The sequence below is a fragment of the Myotis daubentonii genome, chromosome 10, assembly GCF_963259705.1.
Source record: "Myotis daubentonii chromosome 10, mMyoDau2.1, whole genome shotgun sequence".
NCBI lineage: Eukaryota > Metazoa > Chordata > Mammalia > Chiroptera > Vespertilionidae > Myotis > Myotis daubentonii.
This window is the reverse complement of record NC_081849.1, coordinates 7860122-7882549: the sequence shown is the minus strand read 5'-3', so window position 1 is coordinate 7882549 and position 22428 is coordinate 7860122. Positions and strand designations below refer to the sequence as shown.

Below are 22428 nucleotides of genomic sequence, written 5' to 3'. Positions count from 1 at the left end.
CTTGATTACTTACTGCTAGATGGGTCATCCCCACACTGCTTCCCCTTCCCACTTCAATTGTTTGCTTATTGTTACTACAATAAAACTTTTCTATTTTCTCATATTTGTGCAAAAATGCAATTTCTTTTATTTTGGGAAATACCACTAATATTTCTTATAAGAATACAGAGATGAATTTCACTTTTTGGTAAAACTACAAGACGATTTTGGAGCTTGGCTTGGTCTACCCCTAAGATCTCTCTCATTTCTCCTGAAAGCTTTGTTAATGTAAAAACATTGAAACCTGTAAAGAATTTTTGTGAGTTTATTTCAGCCAAACTGTCAACAGTTGCTGGGAAGCAGAATCTCAATGGATTGGGATAGTGCTCCAGAGAATGGCAGGCTTTCATCTATTTTTATACATTGCAATCAAGGGAGGGGACATAGATGGGTTACATGAAATCCATTGGTGACTGATTAGAGAGGAGGGAGAAAGCAAAAGCGGGTGCAGGGGGTGGGGGGAGGGGAACGCTTGGGATTGGATAAAAAGTAAAATGATAGACACATACTTAGGTGGATCCAGGATAGTCAACAATTAAGATGATAACAATAACAATGAAGGACCCCAAGGGGTCTGAAAAAAAGGAAGTTACAAGTTACCCAGACATTTCAAGGATATGTTATCATAGACACAAAAAGATAGATAGGCTCAGGTAATGTAAAGGTTGACCTTGTCAGTGAAAATACAGGCCTAGGAGGTAACTACCCACCCTAACTGCTTTTAGTTAAAGTTTAATTTCAGACCATTTTTTTGTGGTTACTTTAGGTCTCGGAGTTTGCAGGCCTTCCCTGAGTTTGTCAGGTTAGCATGTGGCCCCTTTCGTCCACACATCCCCCTTCTGGTCATAAATCAATCCAAAGGATACATCGATGACCAACCTTTTGGTTGGATAATGGAGTCCCACAGTGCTAGGAAGGCTTATTCCCAGGATGTGTCAGTGTCAGCATGTCTTGCTGAACAGGGTGGACCACTAGGGATGGGGCGAGATCGTAACCTTAGATGGCATTTAAGGTCGAATTATTATTTAAAAAAAAAAAAAAAGCAGGTGAATGGGAGGCAGTCAGATCCTATATGTCCTTATTAAAAAGTATTCTGGATTATTTCTAATTTCTTTGAGTCAGCATGATCCAAGCTTTTTTGCTGTTTATCAAGTTTTGTTTTTCTGCATCTAGTATAACAATATACCAGGAACAAGAGTAACAATAATAAACCAGTAACACTGATTAGGAACAGAAAATGTCTAATATTAGAGAAGGAAGAATCTGAAGGGGCTATTATTATCCAGAAGTTCCAATTTTTCTTTTGGCCAGTTAATTTAGCTTATTCCTATATTTAGGCAATATTCATTAAAAATATTCATCTAGATTAGATCCATATATAATTCTACCAGGGGAATTATTAGGGAGGTGTTCTTGGAGAGGTTAGTTCAAGATAGGTCCTTTATAATAGATGTACCAAAGCTTATATTGATAGTGGAAGACCACCAGTGCGTGGCCAACAAAATATTAAGTTCATTATCATAGCTGATAATCAGAATATCACTATCTAGTAGGTGGGAAAGATTAGCAGGTACCCAAGTTAAATTTTTTCATGTCCAATAGGGGAAGGGATCTAGGGAGACAGATATTGTTTCCACTAGGAAATCATAAGGAGGATAATAGCAATATAAAAATAATATTATATACATTTAATCAATAACAGTTAGGCAATATAAGAACAAGGTTTGAGCAGCATCAATTTGTGAGCATACGGGCCTTGTTGATGTCTTGGGATGGCTGTCTACCTCCTCCATAGTTAGAAACTTCTCATTTTTGACATGAAGGCGAATGTCAGAGACAGGAGCAAATGTCCATTCATGGTTAAGTACCTGATAAGGTAAGGTCCCTTTAACACTGTTGGAGAGAGTCTTTCATTAATGTATTTCCCAACGGACAAAAATCTCCAGGTTGCTATAGTCTTTGAATCTTTTTATCCTGGGAGTACTGTGAAATGAATGTTATGAATTTGTTAGTTCCTACAATGCAGAATGTCTGCTTTTTAGTTTTCCATATATTTGGGAAACAAAATATTAAAAAATTAACAATATTTTAAACAGTCATGAGAATAATTATTTTTAATTCATTTAATCCCATAATTATTTTTGTTTATTCTAATTATTTGCCAGTAGCTTTATCGAATTCAGTTATTTCTTGAAGTTCTATAAATTGTCATCCAGTTCAAAGACATGACCTGCTTAGAAGTCTACAAGTTAGAGTAGGTCAGAGTCCTTTTTAGTCCTTCTAAAGACATAATATACCTGCAAATGCATCAGAGTAAAGCAACACCTGCCTATGAATGACAAAATTTAAAAGTGGTTATAGATTTGATTATAATGCAAAAAACCTTTGATAAAAAATACTTTGCTTTTCTGTAAGATATAACATTCCAAGACAACAATTTCTTGGTAAACAATAATTACTGTAAAATGGCATAGAGAACAACATAGAATTTGTATATACTTAGGTTCAACATATAATTTTAGCATATAAAGAATAATATGTCAGAAGAAACCAAGATGGCAGCACAGGTAAACACCAGAAATTGCTGCCTCCCACAACAACTTTAAAAATACAACAAAAAGACAAAATGCACATCATCCAGAACTACAGGAAAGCTGGCTGTGTGGAAATTCTACAACTAGAAGGAAAGAGAAAAGCACACCGAGACTCAGAGGAGCTGCGGACGTAAAGAGCAGAGGTACGGAGGCTCGAGTGTGAATGTGTGGAAAGGGGCTGGCAACTGAAGATGCGGCTATCTTTCTGAATCGGGAGGGAGTCACAAGCTCCCAACTGCTCTGTACTCTGGTTCTGGGAAGTCTCTGGGGACCCAGGACTCATATGGGGAGAAACTGGACTGTCTGGCAGCAGGCAGAACTTGGAACTTGAGGGAGGCTTTCCCTTAGAGGTGCTTGCAGCAATTACCGGGACACTGAGACACGGGGCCCCTTAGGGCAGGGCTGAGGATCAGCCATAGCTGCTTGCTCCACCCTGTTGATTCCCTGAGACCCCGCCCAACCCAGGCTGGGGCAGAGGCTTTTGCATATGAATGCCCTGGCCTTTTACAACCTGAAAATTACCTAACAAATTGCAGCTGGGCCAGACAGACCCAGAACTTCTAAGAGACAGCCCAAGGCCCCACAGCAGCTTGCATTGCTTCACAGCTGGGCCTCATCTGGGCACCTCCAAACCCCCCAAAAGGAAGGGGAATCTGCAGATCTCTTCATAGCTCCTGCTGGGTAGCCTCAGAAAAAGGCTAAATTAGCACCTCTTTAGAGTTCCAAGAGCCAGTGTACTCAGTGGTCAGAGTGGGACCATCCAGATTACAACTCCTCAGATCCATAAGGGACACACTCAGGGGGCAGACTCAGTGAGCACCAAAGCCCCACTGAAGCAAGTCTTGCCCCAGAAGGGTGTCTTCAGCACAGAAGTTCTCCCACTGCAGACACAGCTGACTCTCATAGCCAGTTGGCCTGGAGGTCAATTCCTCCCAGTGATACCTACAACAATCAAGGCATAACTACAACAAGACTTGCACAAAGCCCACAAGGGGGTGCACCAAGAGTGTCCACCTCAGGTAACTGGGGTGGCTGAGCCACTGGGCCCTATAGGACACCTAGCACACAAAGCCACTCTACCAACACAGGGAAGCATAAAAAATGTAGAGACAAAGAAACAGGTCAGAAATGACAGAAATGGAGGAAAGCAAATGACTGGATATAGAGTTCAAAACCACGTTTATAAGGTTTTTCAAGAATTTTCTGGAAACTGCCAATAAATTTAGTGAGACCCTGGAGGATATGAAAAAAGACCAACTAGAAATTAAGCATACACTGACTGAAATAAAGAATAATTTACAGAGATCCAACAGCAGACAAGAGGATCCCAAGAATCAAGTCAAAGATTTGAAATACAAAGAAACAAAAGAATACCCAAGCGGAAAAGCAAAAAGAAAAAAAGAATCCAAAAATATGAAGATAGCGTAAGGAGCCTCTGGGACAACTTCAAGCGTACCAACATCAGAATTATAGTGGTGCCAGAAGAAGAGAGAGGGCAAGATATTGAAAACCTATTTGAAGAAATAATGACAGAAAACTTCCCCTACCTGGTGAAAGAAATAGACTTACAAGTCCAGGAAGCACAGAGAACCCCAAACAAAAGGAATCCAAACAGGACCACACCAAGACAAATCATAATTAAAATGCCAAGAGCAGCCGAAACTGGTTTGGCTCAGGGGATAGAGCGTCGGCCTGCGGACTGAAAGGTCCCAGGTTCGATTCTGGTCAAGGGCCTGTACCTGGGTTGCGGGCACATCCCCAGTGAGAGATGTGCAGGAGGCAGCTGATCGATGTTTCTAACTTTCTATCTCTCTCCCTTCCTCTCTGTGAAAAATCAATAAAATATATTAAAAAAAATAGTAAAAATAAAAAAAAATAAAATGCCAAGAGCAAAAGACAAAGAGAGAATCTTAAAAGCAGCAAGAGAAAAACAGTCAGTTACCTACAAGGGAGTACCCATATGACTGTCAGCTGATTTCTCAATAGAAACCATGCAGGACAGAAGAGAATGGCAGGAAATATTCAAAGTGATGAATAGCAAGAACCTACAACAAAGATTACTTTATCCAGCAAAGCTATCATTCAGAATTGAAGGTCAGATAAAGAGCTTCACAGATAAGAAAAAGCTAAAGGAGTTCATCACCACCAAACCAGCATTATATGAAATGCTGAAAGGTATTCTTTAGGAAGAGGAAGAAGAAAAAGGAACTCTTACTGTTTGCCACAGCCTGGATGGAACTGGAGAGCATTATGCTAAATGAAATAAGCCAGTCAGAGAAGGATAAATACCACATGATCTCACTCATTTGTGGAATATAATGAACAACATAAACTGAAGAACAAGGACTGATCCAGAGACAGAGAGGCATTGATTGGACTGTCGGGCCTTGGAGGGAAAGTAGGGGACGGTGGGGGTAAGGGGGAAAGATCAACCAAAGGACTTATATGCAAGCATATAGGCCTAACCAATGGACACAGACAACGGGGGGGGGGGGAAGGGCATGAGCGGGGGTGGGGGGGTGGGGGGATCGTGGGGATAAGGACACATATATAATATCTTAATCAATAAAAAATATATTTTTTTAAAAAAGAATAATATGTCAGATTTTAAAACGTGGCACATGGCTTATTTCAAATGGTGTATTAAACATTGAAAATAATTTATAAACCCCTAATATGTGAAACACAAATATTCAGAGTATTGCTGGCAGATGCAGAGAATTATCACTTCTGGCTTGTCTGGTGTCTCTGCATGAACACACACTATACCTAAAAATTTCCTGTTTGAACTTGGCTCTGAATCTTTGCAAGTTTCTTTCTGAAGCAGACTAAGATTTCTATAATCATTTTAATAAAACATCTACACTAATAAAAGACAAACATGCAAATTGACCATACTTTCACTATGCCTTATGCCACGTCCACCAGCCAATCAGCGATTATATGCAAATTAACCCAACCATGATGGCGGCCAGCAGCCATGGAGCTGGAGTGAGCAGGAGGCTTGCTTGCTCCAGTAATGGAGGAAGCCAAACTTCCCGGGCCCCTGTTGCCTCTTCTCAAGGCAACAAAGTTTCAATTATAGAAGGCAAATAAAACCCAGATACCGCTTCCAGTCGCCATGGCCACGGAGCTGGAGCAAATAAAAGTAAAAAAAAGGAAAGGTTGGGAGCTTCGGTTGCCGGGGACTTGGTCAGTCTGAAAATAGCCATCAGCCCCTCACCCAGGCTGGCCAGGCACCCCAGTGAGGACCCCCCACCCTGAAGGGGCTTTTGTAAGCCTTAAAATGGCCCTCAGCCCCTAACCAGGCTAGCCAGGCACCCCAGCGGGATCCCCACCCTGATCCAAGACACCCTTCAGGGCAAACCAGCCAGCCCCCATCCATGCACTAGGCCTTTATTCTATATAATAAAAGGGTAATATGCAAACTGACCCTAACAGCAGAATGACTGGGAATGACTGGTCACTATGACACACACTGACCACCAGGGGGAAGATGCTCAATGCAGGAGCTGCCCCCTGGTGGTCAGTGTGCTCCCACAGGCGGAGTTCTGCTCAGCCACAAGCCAGGCTGATGGCTGCCAGCACAGCGGTGGTGGTAGGAGCCTCTTCTGCCTTCTCAGCAGTGCTAAGGACATCTGACTGCAGCTTAGGCCTGCTCCTTGCTGGCAAGTGGACATCCCTCATGGACTGCTGGGCTGCCAGCGGGATGTCTGACTGCCAGCTTGGGCCCAATCCCCCAGGGAGCGGGCCTAAGCCAGAAGGTGGACATCCTCCGAGGGTTCCCAGACTGCAAGAGGTCATAGGCCAGGCTGAGGGACCCCCCTGAGTGCAGTTGTGAGCATCATGTTAGCTGTTTCTGCCTCTCTCATCTCTTCTAAGCATGCAGTTTCCAGGCCCCCAGCCTCTTGCATATTTAATATTTGTAATATTAAAAATTTGGTTCCAACCACAGAATTCTGCTTAATTTATAAGTATTTGATATTTTTTTAAATCAGGCCAATAAAATATTATATCCTAGTAATGACATTTGGAAGCTGAAAATTTATCACACATAATACACAAACACATACCATACAAAGACCATACATATAAAGACTACATCATAATTCGAATTACTAGTTTTTTCAGAGAAAATGCAAGAATTATTTTTCTCAAAAATGAATTTCAATACTTCATGCCTTTTGTTATCATAACCATATAACTTTTCCCAACTTAATTCTTAGAAGCCTCAAATTTTAGATGGTAAGTTAAGTACTTAGCATTTCTCAGGTTAGTAATACATTCATATTTTAAAGATATATTTCAAATAAAATACAAGACATATTCAATTAATAGATTCAAACCTATCCTCTGCATTATCCATACAAGGCAAACTCAGATTAATTACTGTTTCAGTATCCTGTTATTTCAAAATATCTAGGTATTATTTTTATTATTATTATTTTTTTTACTATTTAATGCTGCAAAGCTTTTAAGTTACCAATTAGGCATATGAGGCTGGAGAAAAGGTGGAGGGAAAGGAGCAGGCCCTGCAGCCTCTTCTAGGAATGCAGTTTCCAGACCCCCAGCCTCTTGCATTTAAAACTGCCACATTTTTCCTTAGAGATAACATGCTAAAATTTGGGTATAATGAGTTCAGTTATAGGTAGTATCAGGACTGTTAAGTAAAGAAACTGTTATTTGGAAAGGGAGGGGCGGGGAAAATGCTAGCCTTGGGACCTAAAAGCTCAGAGAGGGGTCCCTTCATTTTTCTCTATGACCCATATGCTCCTCTTCTTGTCCATATTGTTATGGCCTCTGTTTCTGGCCCTCAGGGCCAGCCCTTCCCTGGGCCACTTGCTTTACAGTTGTGAGCATCAGGTTAGCTTTCTGTTTCTGCCTCTCTCATCTCTGCGTACATAGACCTTCTGAGCCTCTTTTAACAGTTCTTCACTTCTATCTTTCCACTTCTCTAACTTTTGTAGTTTTCTTAAGATTTCGGGCCAACTGTTGGTGACAAAATATAATTTTAATATCCCTTGGCCCAATGGGTCCTCGTGGCCTGGCCCAGAGTACTTTCTCATTCTTCTTCGCCTTGCTGAATATTAAAGTCTTTATTTAGGTTCTGAGACCGGGGAACCGCTTCCCTAATCCCTTAAATTATTAGTTCTCTGGTCTCTCTCATGTGTCCCCTACTGCCTTGTTATGGTCCCACTGGGGCTTCCAGGTTGGGAAATGTCACATCTGCTGGAAGCACTCCAGGGCCAGCCAGTTGCTCCCTCTCCCAGGTAGCCATAGCCCACCTTCGAATCATTCCCGTTTCTTCTCCTGAGAATAATATTCCCAAGATAGACATTAACTCAGTCCATGTATACACTGTGGGCCTAAAAATGGGTCTAGCTGGTCAGCTTTAACTCCCCCCCCCCTTTTTTTTTTAACAGGGATAACTCACAGGTTTATTTTTCTTTATAAAACGGGAGTGCCTTCCTCCCCCCTACTATTTCTGCAGCCTGCAGAGCTGGTCCTTCTAGGAAAAAGACATGGGGGGGGGGGGGTTAGAAGGCTTCATTTCCCATATTTTTCTTTCTGAGTAGAGTAGACTGTAATAACATGAGATTTTAAAAACAGAAACAATTTTATTTTTACAAAAAACCCCTACAGTAAATAAATGAGTACTTTCAAAAGGATGAACCGAGACATTATCCTTAGAATCGTAGAATCTTAACTCCGCACAGAAAAATGACCTTTGGTTCTGAGTGGCACAAAGCCCACACAACTCAAAGACAGAAGATTTTCTATGTTCATAAAACGGCGAAAAGTGAATTATGTTAGCAAAGAAGATTAATAACCAAAGTTACATTAAAGACACACAGACAAAAAGTCTCTTAAAATTCAAACCCTGAATTTCTGGCTGTTGATGTCTTAAAGTTGCTGCAATCCCTGCTACATGTTCAGTCTGCCCACAAACAACTGGGCCCCCTGCAAAGTGGGGTGTGCCCCATCTTTAAACAGATTGATCCAAACAATAAAGACATAAAACATTAACAGAAATACTCTTATATACAATATTTACAAGTGCGTATGACCCGCAGACACCATAGAATGCTCTGCATTAAAACAAAGTACTAAAGAACCAGTCCACTGTGGTGACTAAATGGATGATGTGTTTATGTTAATACTACAATGCATTGTGATACAACAATAACATGCGATACAACACTTAGATCAAATGTATTTCTACCCAAAACAACAAGGCTGTAGTTCATGGAGAAATGACTGGTACTGCTTCAATTTTAAAGTAAAAATTAGTTATCCTTAGATAGCATTTAAAATTCCATATCTCAGGTACACCCACTATATTTCAAATGCTCAATAGCCACATGTGGCTAGTGGCTACCATATTGGATACTGCAACTTCCAGAAAATACTCACATATTTGGAAATTAAGCACAAACTTCTAAGTAACCCATGAGTGGGGGGAAAAAATCACAAAGAATATAGAAAATATTTAAACTGAATGATAGTGAAAACAGAATATGCAAAAAGTTGTGAGCTATAGATAAACATGCATAGAGGGAAATTTTAAAGCTTTCTAGACTTTTGTTAGAAAAGAAGAATTTTTAATACTTTACAGGATCATGTAGGTAATATGCTGGTAGAGACTCTGGATATTATTATCTTCTCCTAAAGAATGTTGAGTTTGTTTTCATTTAAGCAGACACTCAAATTATGGGCACATCCCTTTGACCTTGTAAAGGGTGGGTTTAGATGTCATTAGCCAAGGACTACTCCAATTTACCTCTTCCTTTAGGCAAATCCCTTAACCCTGATGTGCTATTTACTCCTAAAATATGACCCTTTGGGATTTCAGTGGAACTACTCCAATTCTGTTTGCTGTTGACATCTCCGACCTGCTCTTTCTGCCTTCCAGAACAATTTTCCCTGAACCCTTTGGAGGTTAAAGTCCCTGGATCAGCCAAAGGTTGAGGAGTAATTTATGTGCAGAATTTCTAAAGCCCCACTCCCTCTGTAGCCCTGTTCTTCTGGGAGGTTCCCCATCATTATCTACGGGCTCTGGCTGCCTCCACACTTCAACCACCTTCTCTCCAGTCACTGTTAATTTCTGCCTGAGGGTTATTCCTGTGTCAGCAAGACAGGAAGACCACATGAATGCGGCAGTAGTGTGGTCTCTTTATCTTGGCCACTGGATATTGACAAAGGTTCAAATCCCCTGGGGTCAGTCTGTATTTGGTCACTTCCCAGTGCCTCCAAACAGTTGCTTTCAAATTATTATTTTGTTATTGTGTATTTTCTCCTTAGTTCATCAATGTTGTTCCAGGAGAAGTGGGAGGGAGAAACCTTCCCAGAGACCTTTAGCAGCTGATGTGATCCACCAAGGAGGAAACAAGTGTGTACTCACTGGGCTCTTCAAACTACACAAGTCTCTGTTTCTCATGCTTTACTCCAGTGTTGAGATATTTTTTGAAAATAACGAATTCTGAAGTTCACTATTTTCACAGCCTGAGCCAAAACAATCCTCTCTCCCCAGCGTCCCGCCCACACCATGTCTTTCTGAGTGATACACAGACTGTGGAGTGTCCAGACAGGCCCACACCTGCCTGCCCCATTCTCTGAGCCCCCAGAGTGACAGCAGTGGAGCAGCATCTGTCCTGCCTACTGAAATGTTGTGGGCAGCATCTTCCCTAATTTTCAGTAATAAAGGAGAGGAAACACCATGTCTGATATGTTTTGAGTGACTTATCATTTAGAATCACTGAATGGGTGTCACTTGGTGGAAAAAAATGCTTGTATTTTCTATTATGAAATGAATTCAGCTAATAGTTAAAACAACAACACTTACTGAAGAAATGTATCTTGCCACCCTAATGGAAATGCAGATGGTTTTAACTTTGACTCCATAGCTCCGAACTTGCGAGTCTGCTCACTTAGAAACAAGATGACCTTGGTTCATGTGTCCTTGAAGTATTTACTATGTACCCCAAACGTAATACAGAGGTGTGACACAATTCCAACCGGAATGCCATTGAGGTTCTTTTCTGAAACTTAAACAATTGATTTAAATTCTCACATAGAAGAATAAATTCCACGGGCATAACAAAGGAAGTACATAAATGAGGAAAGCAAAGACACTGAAATAAAATCAATATTTTATTCATAAGAAGGGAACATAGAAGACAGGAACAGAACTGAAATTCCTGCCATGGGTCTTGGGAGTATAAAGACTTAATAGTGGTAACAGTGGTGTTTTGGTCTATGGGAAGTGGGGTGCTGATATAATCAATGGGTCACGCACGAAAGCTGTTTTAGGTGTGAACCAAAAGAAGTCTCCTTTCTGCCTTGAGATACTTTCCTGAAACTTTCAGTACAACAAATGCTCTGGCTTTCTTAGGTGTCTCCTGTATCTGGGTCAGGGGATGCTATTGCCTCCAGGTTGGGAGACCAGGGTCCTGAGAGAGCCTCTGACAGGAGAAGATCTCTGACCATCAGGTAAGCATCTAGACAGACCTGAGGCTGCATCTCTGATTTCTGAGTGTCCCCCAGCACTGTCACCCCCACCTCCACTTTCCACCCCACCCTGAAGAAGGGAGCTGGAGACCCTCTGCCACATTGCTTGACAAAGGTAAAGAGGGGTCTGTAGCGAGTTATTTCCCTGTTCCCACCTATCCTGTTTCTATCATTTGGTCAGACTCCAGAGAAGTTGAGGTTCATCTGAGATGTGCTGGGCTCTTTGAAGCGTTACATGGCACCGCCCTTTCAGAGGCCAGGGCGGGATCAACATCCGCTGTCATCTGGTGCTTGTCCACCTCGTTTCCCAAGGCTCCTGTCTGCAGCCCTCCACAAAGACCCATATGACATAGACGCCTCCCATCACCAGGCAGGCTACTCCCTACAATGTTCATGTTACTCAACTGATACCTTTTCAGGTTCCCTTTCTTCTCTGCCTCCCTCCATTCAACACCCACACATACCTTACTGGGAACCCCACTACACACCCATATACTGACTTCATGCATCCTTCTCTCCACTGTCAAGGAGAAGGGAAGGGGTTGCAGATAAGCTGAAAATCATCTTTGTTTTCCACAATCAGAAGGCAGATGTATGAGAGGGGACCCTAATTAGAACATCCCTAATCTATGTCAGCTTTAGGAAAGTGTTCCTCCTCTGCCCAAGCCCCTTGGTACATCTTGAGGCCTCCATGTCCTTAGCCAGGTATAAGGACCAGCTGCCTGACAGGTCTGGCTCCTTGGATAACCCGCCCCACTTTGCTCATCATTCCTACCAGTTCCCACAGGCTCCGTTGTTGTGATCCAATGGCCTCTTTCAGAGGTGAGTGAAAGAGCTCCTCCTTTCTGATTCTCTCTTTCTACCTGATTGTCTCTTTCTACCTGCTTTCCCCCTTGAGCCAAGCAGCTGTCCTTCTTCTCATGTCTCAGAACCATTACAATGTTGTGGCCCTACCACACACAGTAGGTAACTTAAAAAGTCACTATGCCTGCCTCTTTGTGGGCAAGGACATAGTCCAGGAGGTGTGAAGTCACCTGACCAGCTTCCCACACTGATTGACTATCATCATTTAAGGAGTGACTCCAAAGACCAGGATGCTGTGGGGGTTACATGGAAGAATGAGAATGATATACCCTCAGGAACTTTCATTCTATCAGGGTAAAGTTAAGAACTTCAAGAAATGCAGTGCCAATGTAATGTGAGGTTCCATATGAGAAAGCGTGCTGGGGGCAGGGAGTAGAGAGAAGGGAGGGTCCACGTGCACTGAAAGATGCAATGAAGGACCTGGATGGTAGCTGAGAACTCAGGAACCCACCCTCTCTTACCACCTGGAGACTGGCATGGTCAGTGACCTGTGGGATGGAGAGGACAAGTGGCTGGCTGGAAACTGGACACAGGGCTGAAAGGAGCTCATAAGAAACAGCTGTCCCTCAGTGGAGTCCAGCATATGCTCAGATAGGTGCCCTCTTCAGGAGACATTTGTGAGTTTCCTCAGATGCCTTCTGGATTTGGCACAATTCCTTCATCAAGGACTCCCCACTGGGCCTTTCCTCAGAGCCTTGCCCCTGGATTATATGGCCTTCCTGCACTTCTGTGAGATGAAGGTTTTGCTGGGAGAACTGATAAGCCTTGTTGCTGTAATGATGGCCTTCATTTTCCCACAGGACCATGTCTATTTTTTCCATGAGCTCCTTCAACTGGGCCTCCTGCTCTGCCCCCTCTGCCCTGTTGTTGAAGCCACAGTGGCGCATGGAACAAATCTTGGCCAGGTTGGCAAGCTCCCGGTTGTCAGTCTCTTTCACATACACATCCAGAGAGTCACCATCCAGGTCTTCCTTTCGGGTGAACACCAGGATGGTGTAGGCCAGGACTCCCACTCCAAAGACCTCCTGGAGGCGCCTGACCACCAACTGGTCTTCCTTTGTGAACCTGCCCAGCTCTGTCACCAGGAGCACCGCGTGTGGCCCTGGGGAGGAGAAGGCGATGGCTTCCGAGGAGCCCCTACCTGCCAATTCCTGTGGAACTCCAGGGGACAAAATATTGGGCGTGTCAATCACCTCAAGTTCCTTCCCGGCCCACTCTCGGCTCCCTCTCTGGAATGTCTTGGTCACTGGTGTAGCACTGAGCTTGGACTGGAACACTTCCTGGCCAAGGATGCTGTTTCCTGTTGCACTTTTCCCACTTCCGGTTTTCCCCACCAGGATGAGCCTCAGCCTCTTTGGGGTCTGTTCCTTCTCCTTCAGATCTAGAAGCATCAAGAGAAAGCAGAGGGATTGGGGTTAGAGCCTCACTCCTGGGTCTGCTTCATGACCTCAGGGCAGACTGTCCTCTGAGGAAGGACAGATTAACATCTGTACCTAAAACCTGCTCTGGGCTCATATTCCATTCTTTTTAATTGTTTTATTATGGTAAAATATACATAACCTAAAATTACTGTTTTCACTATTTTTAGGTGTACAACTCAGTGACATTGAATACCTTCACATTTTTGTGCAATCATCACTCACGCATCTCAAGACTTGGAGATGCAAACTAATATTTAAAAATTTAATGTTAAAATCACCCCAAACAGAAACTCTGTAGCAATGAAACAATAACTTCTCATGTCTCCCTTCCCCAAACACCTGCTAACCACCACTCTACTTTCTGTCTCAATGAATTTTACTATTCTAGGGACCTAGAATAAGTTCCTGCAAATTTGACCTTTTGTGTCTGGTTTATTTCACTTGACATAGTGTTTTCAAGGTTCATCCATACTGTAGCATGTGTCAGAATTTCCTTCTTTTTCAAGGCTGAAAAATGTTCCATTATATGGATGGGCCACATTTTGTTTACTCTTATATATGGACATGAGTTGTTCCCACTATCCACTATTGTGAATAATGCTGCTTTGAACATTAGTGTACACATGACTATTTAAGTCCCTGCTTTGACTTCTTTGGGGCATATACCCAGAAGTGGAAATGTTGGATCATATGGTAGAATACCACATTTTATCTACAGGTTTTGAAACTTCTCAGGGTCACCTGTTCTCACCTAGGTGGAAACCAGCCCTTCATGAATATGAGACCCTGAGCTTTCCTAGGTATCCCTGGGTGATGAAGACAGAAGTGTGTGGGTCTGTGTCTATGTCTTGTCCCTGAAGTGACTGACCACATCACCTCCTTCAGCTGTTCCAACAAGAAACATGGGGAATATGGGATCTTTCAACCAGATCCCGGGCTCAACAGCACAGAGGCACACTGAGGTCACATTCTTTGTCTATATCCTTGAAATTTGGGCCAAATAGTCCCACCCAGATGACTATAAGAACTATTGGTCAAGAGAAGACTTGAAGATGCCAACTAATATTTAAAAATCTAATGTTAAAATTTTAGAAATGACTGGGGCTGAAGGACAGAAAGAGAATTCCATCTCCTGGCCTTTGAGGTCACAGACCCAGAGCACAGAAAAAGGTCCCAAATGGCAGCTCTGGTTTCCAAGTCTGTTCCTCACTGAAGGCATTGATGTGTCTCAATGACAGAGCCCTAACTTTACCTCATAGAGACAGGATTAGCATCCTTGGCTGGTGGACACACCAACCAATTCTGACTGTTGACTTTGGGACCCTCCAGCTTCCCCCAGTTGGCTTTGAAAGGAATCTGAGTGAGTGGCTGGGAGTTTCAAGGAAGCAAGGCAGGTGGAATGTTCATCCCTACCCTCCCAGCCAATCTGAAGCTGGGTAAAGACAGTACCGACTCCCCTCTGGGCAAGCCTGGAGCCAGTGCACGCCAAGTACATTACTCAAATGCTAGAGAGGATTTTTAAAGTAATATTTAACTTTGATTGCCATGAGAAAGGGAAAATCATGTGTCGGCATGTTTATTGATACGGCTTGCTTCCAATGGCTTAGGCCAGTGGTTGGCAAACTCATTAGTCAACAGAGCCATATATCAACAGTACAATGATTAAAATTTCTTTTGAGAGCCAAATTTTTTAAACTTAAACTATATACGTAGGTACATTGTTATTAACTTAATTAGGGTACTCCTAAACTGGCCTTTGCTGAAAATGTCCTCAATCTGATTGAGGTACATTCGCTGAGGTTGAACCCTTCCAACTCTCCCATCCTCAACTTGTGTATGAATCGCGCGCACCTCCCCTGTGCTGCTTCTCCTGTCGCCTGCAACCAACCTATACCCTCCATTTATTTGAAAGCCACTTCTTCAAAGTAGACTCACCCAGGCCAAAAGCCGACTTCTGCACATGGGCCACAAAGTTTCAATCTCATTGTACGTGCGCGCCCGTATGTGGTATTTTGTGGAAGAGCCACACTCAAGGGGCCAAAGAGCCGCATGTGGCTCGGGAGCTGCGGTTTGCCGACCACTGGCTTAGGTCATTGAAGTCCATATAGTATAAAAATCATTTGTGTTCAAATACATGATGAATTATAAATAAATTATCCTGGCCAGGAAAATGGATAGATTTCGAAAACTCCTAAACTCTGTCTCCCTGGGATAATGATGAAGTTGAGCCCATGACTGTTAAGTACCTGACCCCAATGCAAGAGCTTTCGGGGGAGATCCCCTTGAGAAGGGCCAGCCCAGTTCTAAGGCAGCCACTCACTCACATGGTGATTTGCAGCCTTTCTGACCCTCAATGCTCCCACATTTGAACCATCAAGCACCAACATAGGGTTTGTTGGATTGCAAGCCCCCACCAAGGTGAGTACAGGTATCCCTGGGTAATTTCTGAGTACAGAATTAGTTCATATTCTCTCTCTCTCTCCCTCTCTCTTCTCTTTCTCCGCTTTTCCGCACCTTTCTCTCACTGTGCCTGTTGGGGGCCTTTCTCTCTTATTAGGTGAGTTTAAGCAAGGCCCCACCCAAGGGCCATCTGCTGGTGCAGCTCTGACTGGGCTGCACTCTGCTGCCTCTCCAAGGGCACCCTGCACATCACATCCTCATCCACACCTGCCTCAGGTTCAGGTACACTAGGAAGTCATTTTACCTCCAGACACGTCTTGTTTAGGATGCTGGGCCACTGCTCCTGAGGGATTGTCCAGGTCAATCACCTCGAATTCTTCTTCCTCCACCTAGAGAAAATAGTATGTCTGATTTTTCAACTAGTTCAGGGGGCACCTGACTTTCTCTTGTCAGAAGGAAGTTTTTTACATTGGTTTTGGGAGAGGGGTATGGCTTGAGTGAGGAGAGGAAGGTCTGAGACACTGTCTTGTTTAGGGGCCTTGTTTCTCTCTCTCTCTCTCTCTCTCTCTCTCTCTCTCTCTCTCTCTCTCTCTCTCTCCTTTGTAGTCTGCATTGTGAGTTTAAGCAATTTCATGGAAAAGGTAAGATGGCCTGCAGCCTGAGTAACAGATGGCATTTGGATGGACAGAAGGTCCTGGAGCTGTCATGTGAGGAGGAGAAAGGAGCAGAGACACAGAAGCAGGTCTGATACTGTGTCCCAGGAGCAGTGGAAGGATGTGTGGCCAGAATGTTCCGGAAGGTGGGAGCAAGACACTTTGGTGAGGGGCTGGCTGTGGGTGCAGTGAGGTCCTGGTGCAGGATGATCCCTGAGGAAGGCCTGGCAGTGAGGATGGCAGAGGGCTGAGACATGGGTGGCCGGGTGCTATGCTGAGGAGGCCAATAGCCTTGGCACAGGAACTTCATGGCTCCAGGACAGTCCTGCTGGAGCCAGGAGACCTCAGGGCCCACCTCCAAGGTCACACTGCCTGAGCCTCAGTGTCCCCAAAGTGTGAACGCTGGACCTGAACTAGGTGTCCTGTCGTCCCTTTAACATTCTAGCACATTTTATGACATTTCCTAGTGCAACTCCTAGCCTTTGCAAAGATGGCCTTGTCACCCACCAGAAACTCCAGTCATCTTTCAGGCGAGAGGGAAGTGCACCCTGCTGCCACCCGCACTGCCTCACCTCAGGGACTAACATTGTTCCCTGTTCCAGGAGTCCATCCTGGTGTGTGGGTTTGGGAAGGAAAGTGCGAGGCCCCAGGACTCTGTGCTGGGACACACAAGACACCTGAAGACGTTCACAGTCAGGGACCTTCTCCAGATGAAGGAAGGGTCCAGGGTGTGGGGACACCTGACTTGCAGGTCCCTATCCAGCCCTGAACAGCGCCTCATACCTTTGCTGCACTCGGTGGTTTTGTCTCACATGGAACACGAAGAAGCTACACTGCATGGAGAAAGTGAAACTCATGGAAGCATCTTCCCCATATAAGCAGGGAGTTTACGAAGGGCACAAGGCACACAAAGTTCTCCTGACTTTTTAGTCACAGTCTTTCTAATATACCACAGACACACACACATTCACAACACACACACATCACTCACACAATACAACCACAACCACAACACACACATACACTCACAAACATAACACATACAGAAACATGACATATACCACTCACACATACACTCAAACACAGTATACATACACCCACAGACATAGAAACACAAATATACACAACAAACATGCATACACACAAACATACACATAGCAACATGACACACCATCCACACATATACACTCAAACACAACACATACACTCACAAATATACAAACATACATATACGCAACACACATACATGCACACAAACATAACACACACAAAAACACAACATATACCACTCAATAATACACTCAAATACACATACACTCACAAACATACAAACACACAAATACACATTTACCCAACACACATGCATACACACAAACACAATACTCACAAGAACACAACACAGACAAGCCACACAAAGAGGGTGGGCCAAAAGATTTATGGTTATGAGTACTCTAAACAGTTTATTCTTATTTTACTTATTAATTATTGTATTATTTTCCATATGAACAACTGTAAACCTACTTTTGCACCACCCTGTATACACTCAAACACAGCGCCCACATATTATACTCACAAATATAAAAATACGCACAAGCATAACACATACAAAAACACAATACACACAACTCACACACATACACTCACAAATACAACACACACACACACATACATACACAAAATATATACAACTATAACATACAAACACAAATACACACACACACAGATATACGCAGAGACTTACCTCCTCTGAGTCCTTGGCTTTTTCTTTTGGGGTCGACACATTGTAGGCATCTAGGAGCCTTGACAGGCGGAGGTCCCATAAAGCACCGCAGGTATTGGAACAGAAAGACCACATTGTGTTTTTCAACAAAATGTGTCCGAAAACTCAGCTAAGAACTGCTCTAGGCAAAGCGGCTGTCTGCTGTGGGTGGAGAAGCAGGAAGTGGGAGGGAGCACCAGGGCCAGGCCTTCCTGAGTCAGAGCCTATGCTGTGTGCACTTTGCAGCCTTAGTGAGAGAAACAGGAAGAACAAGAGCACAAGACTGTTATTATTTTTATCCTGACCAGCACAACCAGAATTAGAGGCTTAACAAAAGGCAGAAGACCCTTCAGAAAATTTTATGCCAGGGCAACAATTTTCAATGTTTTTCATCTCATTGTACACACAAACTAATTACAAAAAATATATGTTTTGCCAAACTGACAAAAAGAAATAGGTGTCATTTTGACTCATTCACACAAGATGGCTATTGTGTCAACTGCTTTTATTTTTTAAAAAGTATATTTTGTTGATTTTTTACAGAGAGGAAGGGAGAGGGATAGAGACTTAGAAACATTGATCAGCTGCCTTCTGCACACACCCTATTGGGGATGTGCCTGCAACCAAGGTACATACATGCCCTTGACCGGAGTCGAACCTGGGACCCTTCAGTCTGCAGGTCGACGCTCTATCCACTGAGCCAAACAGGTTAGGACTTCATTTTTTAATTTGACCGTCTAAGGCAGGGGTGGGCAACCCCTGGCACGCATGCCGCACATGGCATGCCAGTAACTTTTGCTGGCACGTGAAACCCTCTCTTATAATCTTCCATTTACAATTGTGAATCTTTGTTCTCAGTGATGAATTTTGTTAAGTCTCATAATAGGAGTAGCCTGACAGATGAAAGTAGTAGCTCGTGCATATCTCTGAAGGTCACGAAATATAAACCTGATGTAAAATCTCTGTCATCAGTGATGCAGCAGCAAAAGCCCCACTGGTAGTATCAGATGGAGTCATAAAGTTTTCTGTCGGACTACCAGTGTACATGTATGTATACATTAAAAAATAAATGTATTTTTCATCATCGTATACTGTGTTTTTGTCGCTCGAATGAATTTTATTATTTCTTCAAGGTTCTTCACATACGTACACCTTAAGAGATATCAAGTAAGTGTAACATGTTCTCAAAAAATTAGGATTGGCACACAGAAGAATTTTGAGTCAGAGATTTTGCTGGTTTTGGCACGCACTCACAAAAAGATTGCCCACCCCTGGTCTAAGGGAATGCAGTTAGGGCCCCTGACTAAATAGTCAGCTGTTAAATGTTTTAAAAATTCTTGTGGAACATCAGTTAAAAATTGCTTTGTTGGAAGAATGATTTTTTTTTTTAACTAATCTCCCTTCTTTGAGAACAGCCCAATTCCTGCAGCTATCCTATGCCTTCACTATTGTGACAGAAATTCATTGTCTCTTTGCTTCCCTTAACTCATCCTTCCTTTAAATATTTTCTCTCAGGAAAAGGCCTTGGACTTGAACTGAGTCTTGAACGGAATGTCTTCAGAAGGTGGGAACTGCACCACTGGCTCTCCTGGGTCTCTGGTGTGCTGACTGGAACTTGCGACTATTAACTCCATAATCAGATGGGCCAAATCCTTATAATAAATCATGTGAGCCAATTTTTTATAATACATAAATATCCTTTATAATAAAGAAATCTCTTCATATATGTGTGTGTACACAAACACACACACACATTCTGTGTCTGAAATTTCCAAAATCTGTGTCATATCTGAGCGGCTCTAATATTTGCTTTGTGTCTTCAGACTGTGTATTTTTCCTGCCTATTACTAGGCCTTATAATGTTGAAAGCTGGATGTGATACAACAGATATAAGGAACTAAAGTCAATAGGCCTGTAGAATTTTGTCTCACCTATTGTCTGTGGGGTTCCCTAAGGACCCCCTTTTGTAAAGCTTTGAAAACTTTATTACATTTTTTTTCAGCTACAGTTGACATTCAATATTATATGAGTTTCAGGTGTACAGCATAGTGGTTAAACACCTGTATACCTTACGATGTGATCCAGTACCCATCTGGCATCATACATAGGTATTATGTTATTGACTATATTTGCTACGCTGTGTTTTTCATCCCTGTGACTGCTTTGTAACTGCCAATTTGTACTTCTTAAAGGACTCCTTAAATAGAGTCTGCCCCTCATAGTTCCTGCAGCTTCAGTTTACTCTTGCCATCCCAGAGCCCTGTCAATATGGTGGTCAGGTGTGAGGGAGGGGTAGTGTGGTCTTGGAATTAAATCACACCCTCTTAGTGGGTCTGTGTCCTGGGGCTGTGATCATCAGTTTGTTGTTTTTTGCGCTTTCCCTTCCCCTTACCCCTTTTAGGTGACATGGCCAAATATGATTACTTCCTGGATTTTCCTCCTCATTTCATTACAGAGTCTTTTTTCTCCTCTATGCTCTGGCCTTGAAGGACCCCCTTCAGTTATTTGAATGCTTCATCTCATCTTTTTGTTCTGGAACAGCTGTGAAAAGATGGAACCAAAATGTTCCTCAGGGAGTGTATTCTATCATAAAAATATTCTGATAAAGATTTTGAAGGTTTAATGAAGTTTGGAGGTTTGAAATGTTCACCATTAACACTATTTTAAATGTTTTTTTTCTGAAGGAAATACAATTATGTGTCACATAACTACATTTCACTCAATGAGAGAGAGCACATACAATGGTGGTCCCACAGGATTACACTGGAGGTGAAAAAGTTTTATCATGTAATGACATCATAGCTGTTGTGACATTATAGCTGTTGTGATGTCATAGCTGTTGTAACATTGTAGTGCACTCATTACTCACATGTTTCTGGTGATTCTGGTGTAAAAAAACTCACTGCACTGCATATGAAAGAACAGTGTACCACACATATACTGTACCTTTCCTATGTTTAGATACACAGGTAGTTACCATTGTGTTATAATTGCCTACAGTATTCAGTACAGAATTCTGCTGTACAGGCTTATAGTATAGAAACAATAGGCTATACCATATAGCCTGGGGGTGTGGTAGGATGACCATTTGGGTCTGTTTAAGTGCATGTTATGACGTTTGCACAATGAGGAAATAACCTAAGGATGCATTTCTCAAAATGGATCCCAGTTGATAAGTGATGTATGACTGTATGCAATAAAATGAAATTGCATGGATATGAAACAAAAAGATGTATCTAAAATTATCATCTCATCACCTATGAAATCAAGAGAATTAACTGCTAAGTTTTCTAATTACAAATGTGATGGGTACAACATTAAATAAAAACCATAAAAGTTAACTAACATACAAACAATAGCCAATTAGAAACAACTTGTGGTTTTTTAAAGTAACAAAAATAAAATGCCTAAGAATGAAGCTACAATTGTGTAAAAAAAAAACTCTATATAGAGGAAACTTTAAGAAACTTCTGAGGATATGGAGCAGAACTCTCGCACTATGTTTATGAAAGTGAAAATAGGCAGGATCACTTTGGGGAGCCCCGCGTGGTATCTAGGAATCTGTACTGTTTATAACAGGACACAGTTAGAAGCTGGATTTATTGACCAAGACTTTGACTGGACTTCATGGTTGAGAGAAACACGCCTCCACTCTGGATGTTACCAGAAAGTTTTAACGAATTAAGGTTGATTTGGGAAGCCGATAAAAGCCCCTTTTATAAACAGCCTGAAGCCTTGCTTATTTACATGGTTCATGGCAGTTTTTTCAGCTAAGGACTTAAGGTTGCTCTCCTGGGAGATGACAAAGAAAGAACCTCAAAACATTTTGAGAAGCTTGAGAACTTGAGGAATTCACCCAAATCTATAGGTATTGCAGGAAAAGCCTGATGGCAACTGTGGCTTGACTTCTTTGCCCTGAGTTGCTAATTAAAGCTTAATCTGGAGATTTCTTATGAGATTCCAGCAAAGCAGATTTAAAAGAGCCTATATGATTAATTGCTATTCTTGTTGTATTCATGCAAATAATCAGGCCAAATTGAAACTAGACTTAATGCAGTAAATAGATTAGTCTTAATTTGGCTCTTTTGACTTGAAATGAGAGTGACTTTAGGGAGAGAAATTGTGTTTTTATGGCATACACTAGAGGCCCAGTGCACGAATTTGTGCACGGGTGGGGTCCAGCCAGCTCA

At 42.6% G+C, this 22428-nt stretch overlaps 2 protein-coding genes across 3 annotated transcripts in view; both read right to left on the bottom strand.

The window, feature by feature from the left end:
* The window catches only part of LOC132242638 (GTPase IMAP family member 6-like), a 464769-nt gene extending 446305 nt beyond the window's left edge, over nucleotides 1-18464 (bottom strand). Inside the window, exons 1-3 of one of the 2 annotated variants that reach the window (XM_059711559.1) lie at nucleotides 18221-18433; nucleotides 16131-16215; nucleotides 10774-13386 (exon numbers count right to left, since the gene is read on the bottom strand). In XM_059711559.1, the coding sequence (XP_059567542.1) occupies nucleotides 12593-13386; nucleotides 16131-16215; nucleotides 18221-18334 (993 nt within the window). In that variant the 5' untranslated portion in view covers nucleotides 18335-18433 and the 3' untranslated portion in view covers nucleotides 10774-12592. Of the gene's footprint in view, nucleotides 1-10773; nucleotides 13387-16130; nucleotides 16216-18220 lie in introns of those variants that run through there. The other variant, XM_059711547.1, reaches the window with a different exon arrangement.
* LOC132242643 (GTPase IMAP family member 4-like) overlaps nucleotides 1-22428 on the bottom strand; it is a 192308-nt gene that overhangs the window by 92995 nt on the left and 76885 nt on the right. The window lies entirely within an intron of this gene.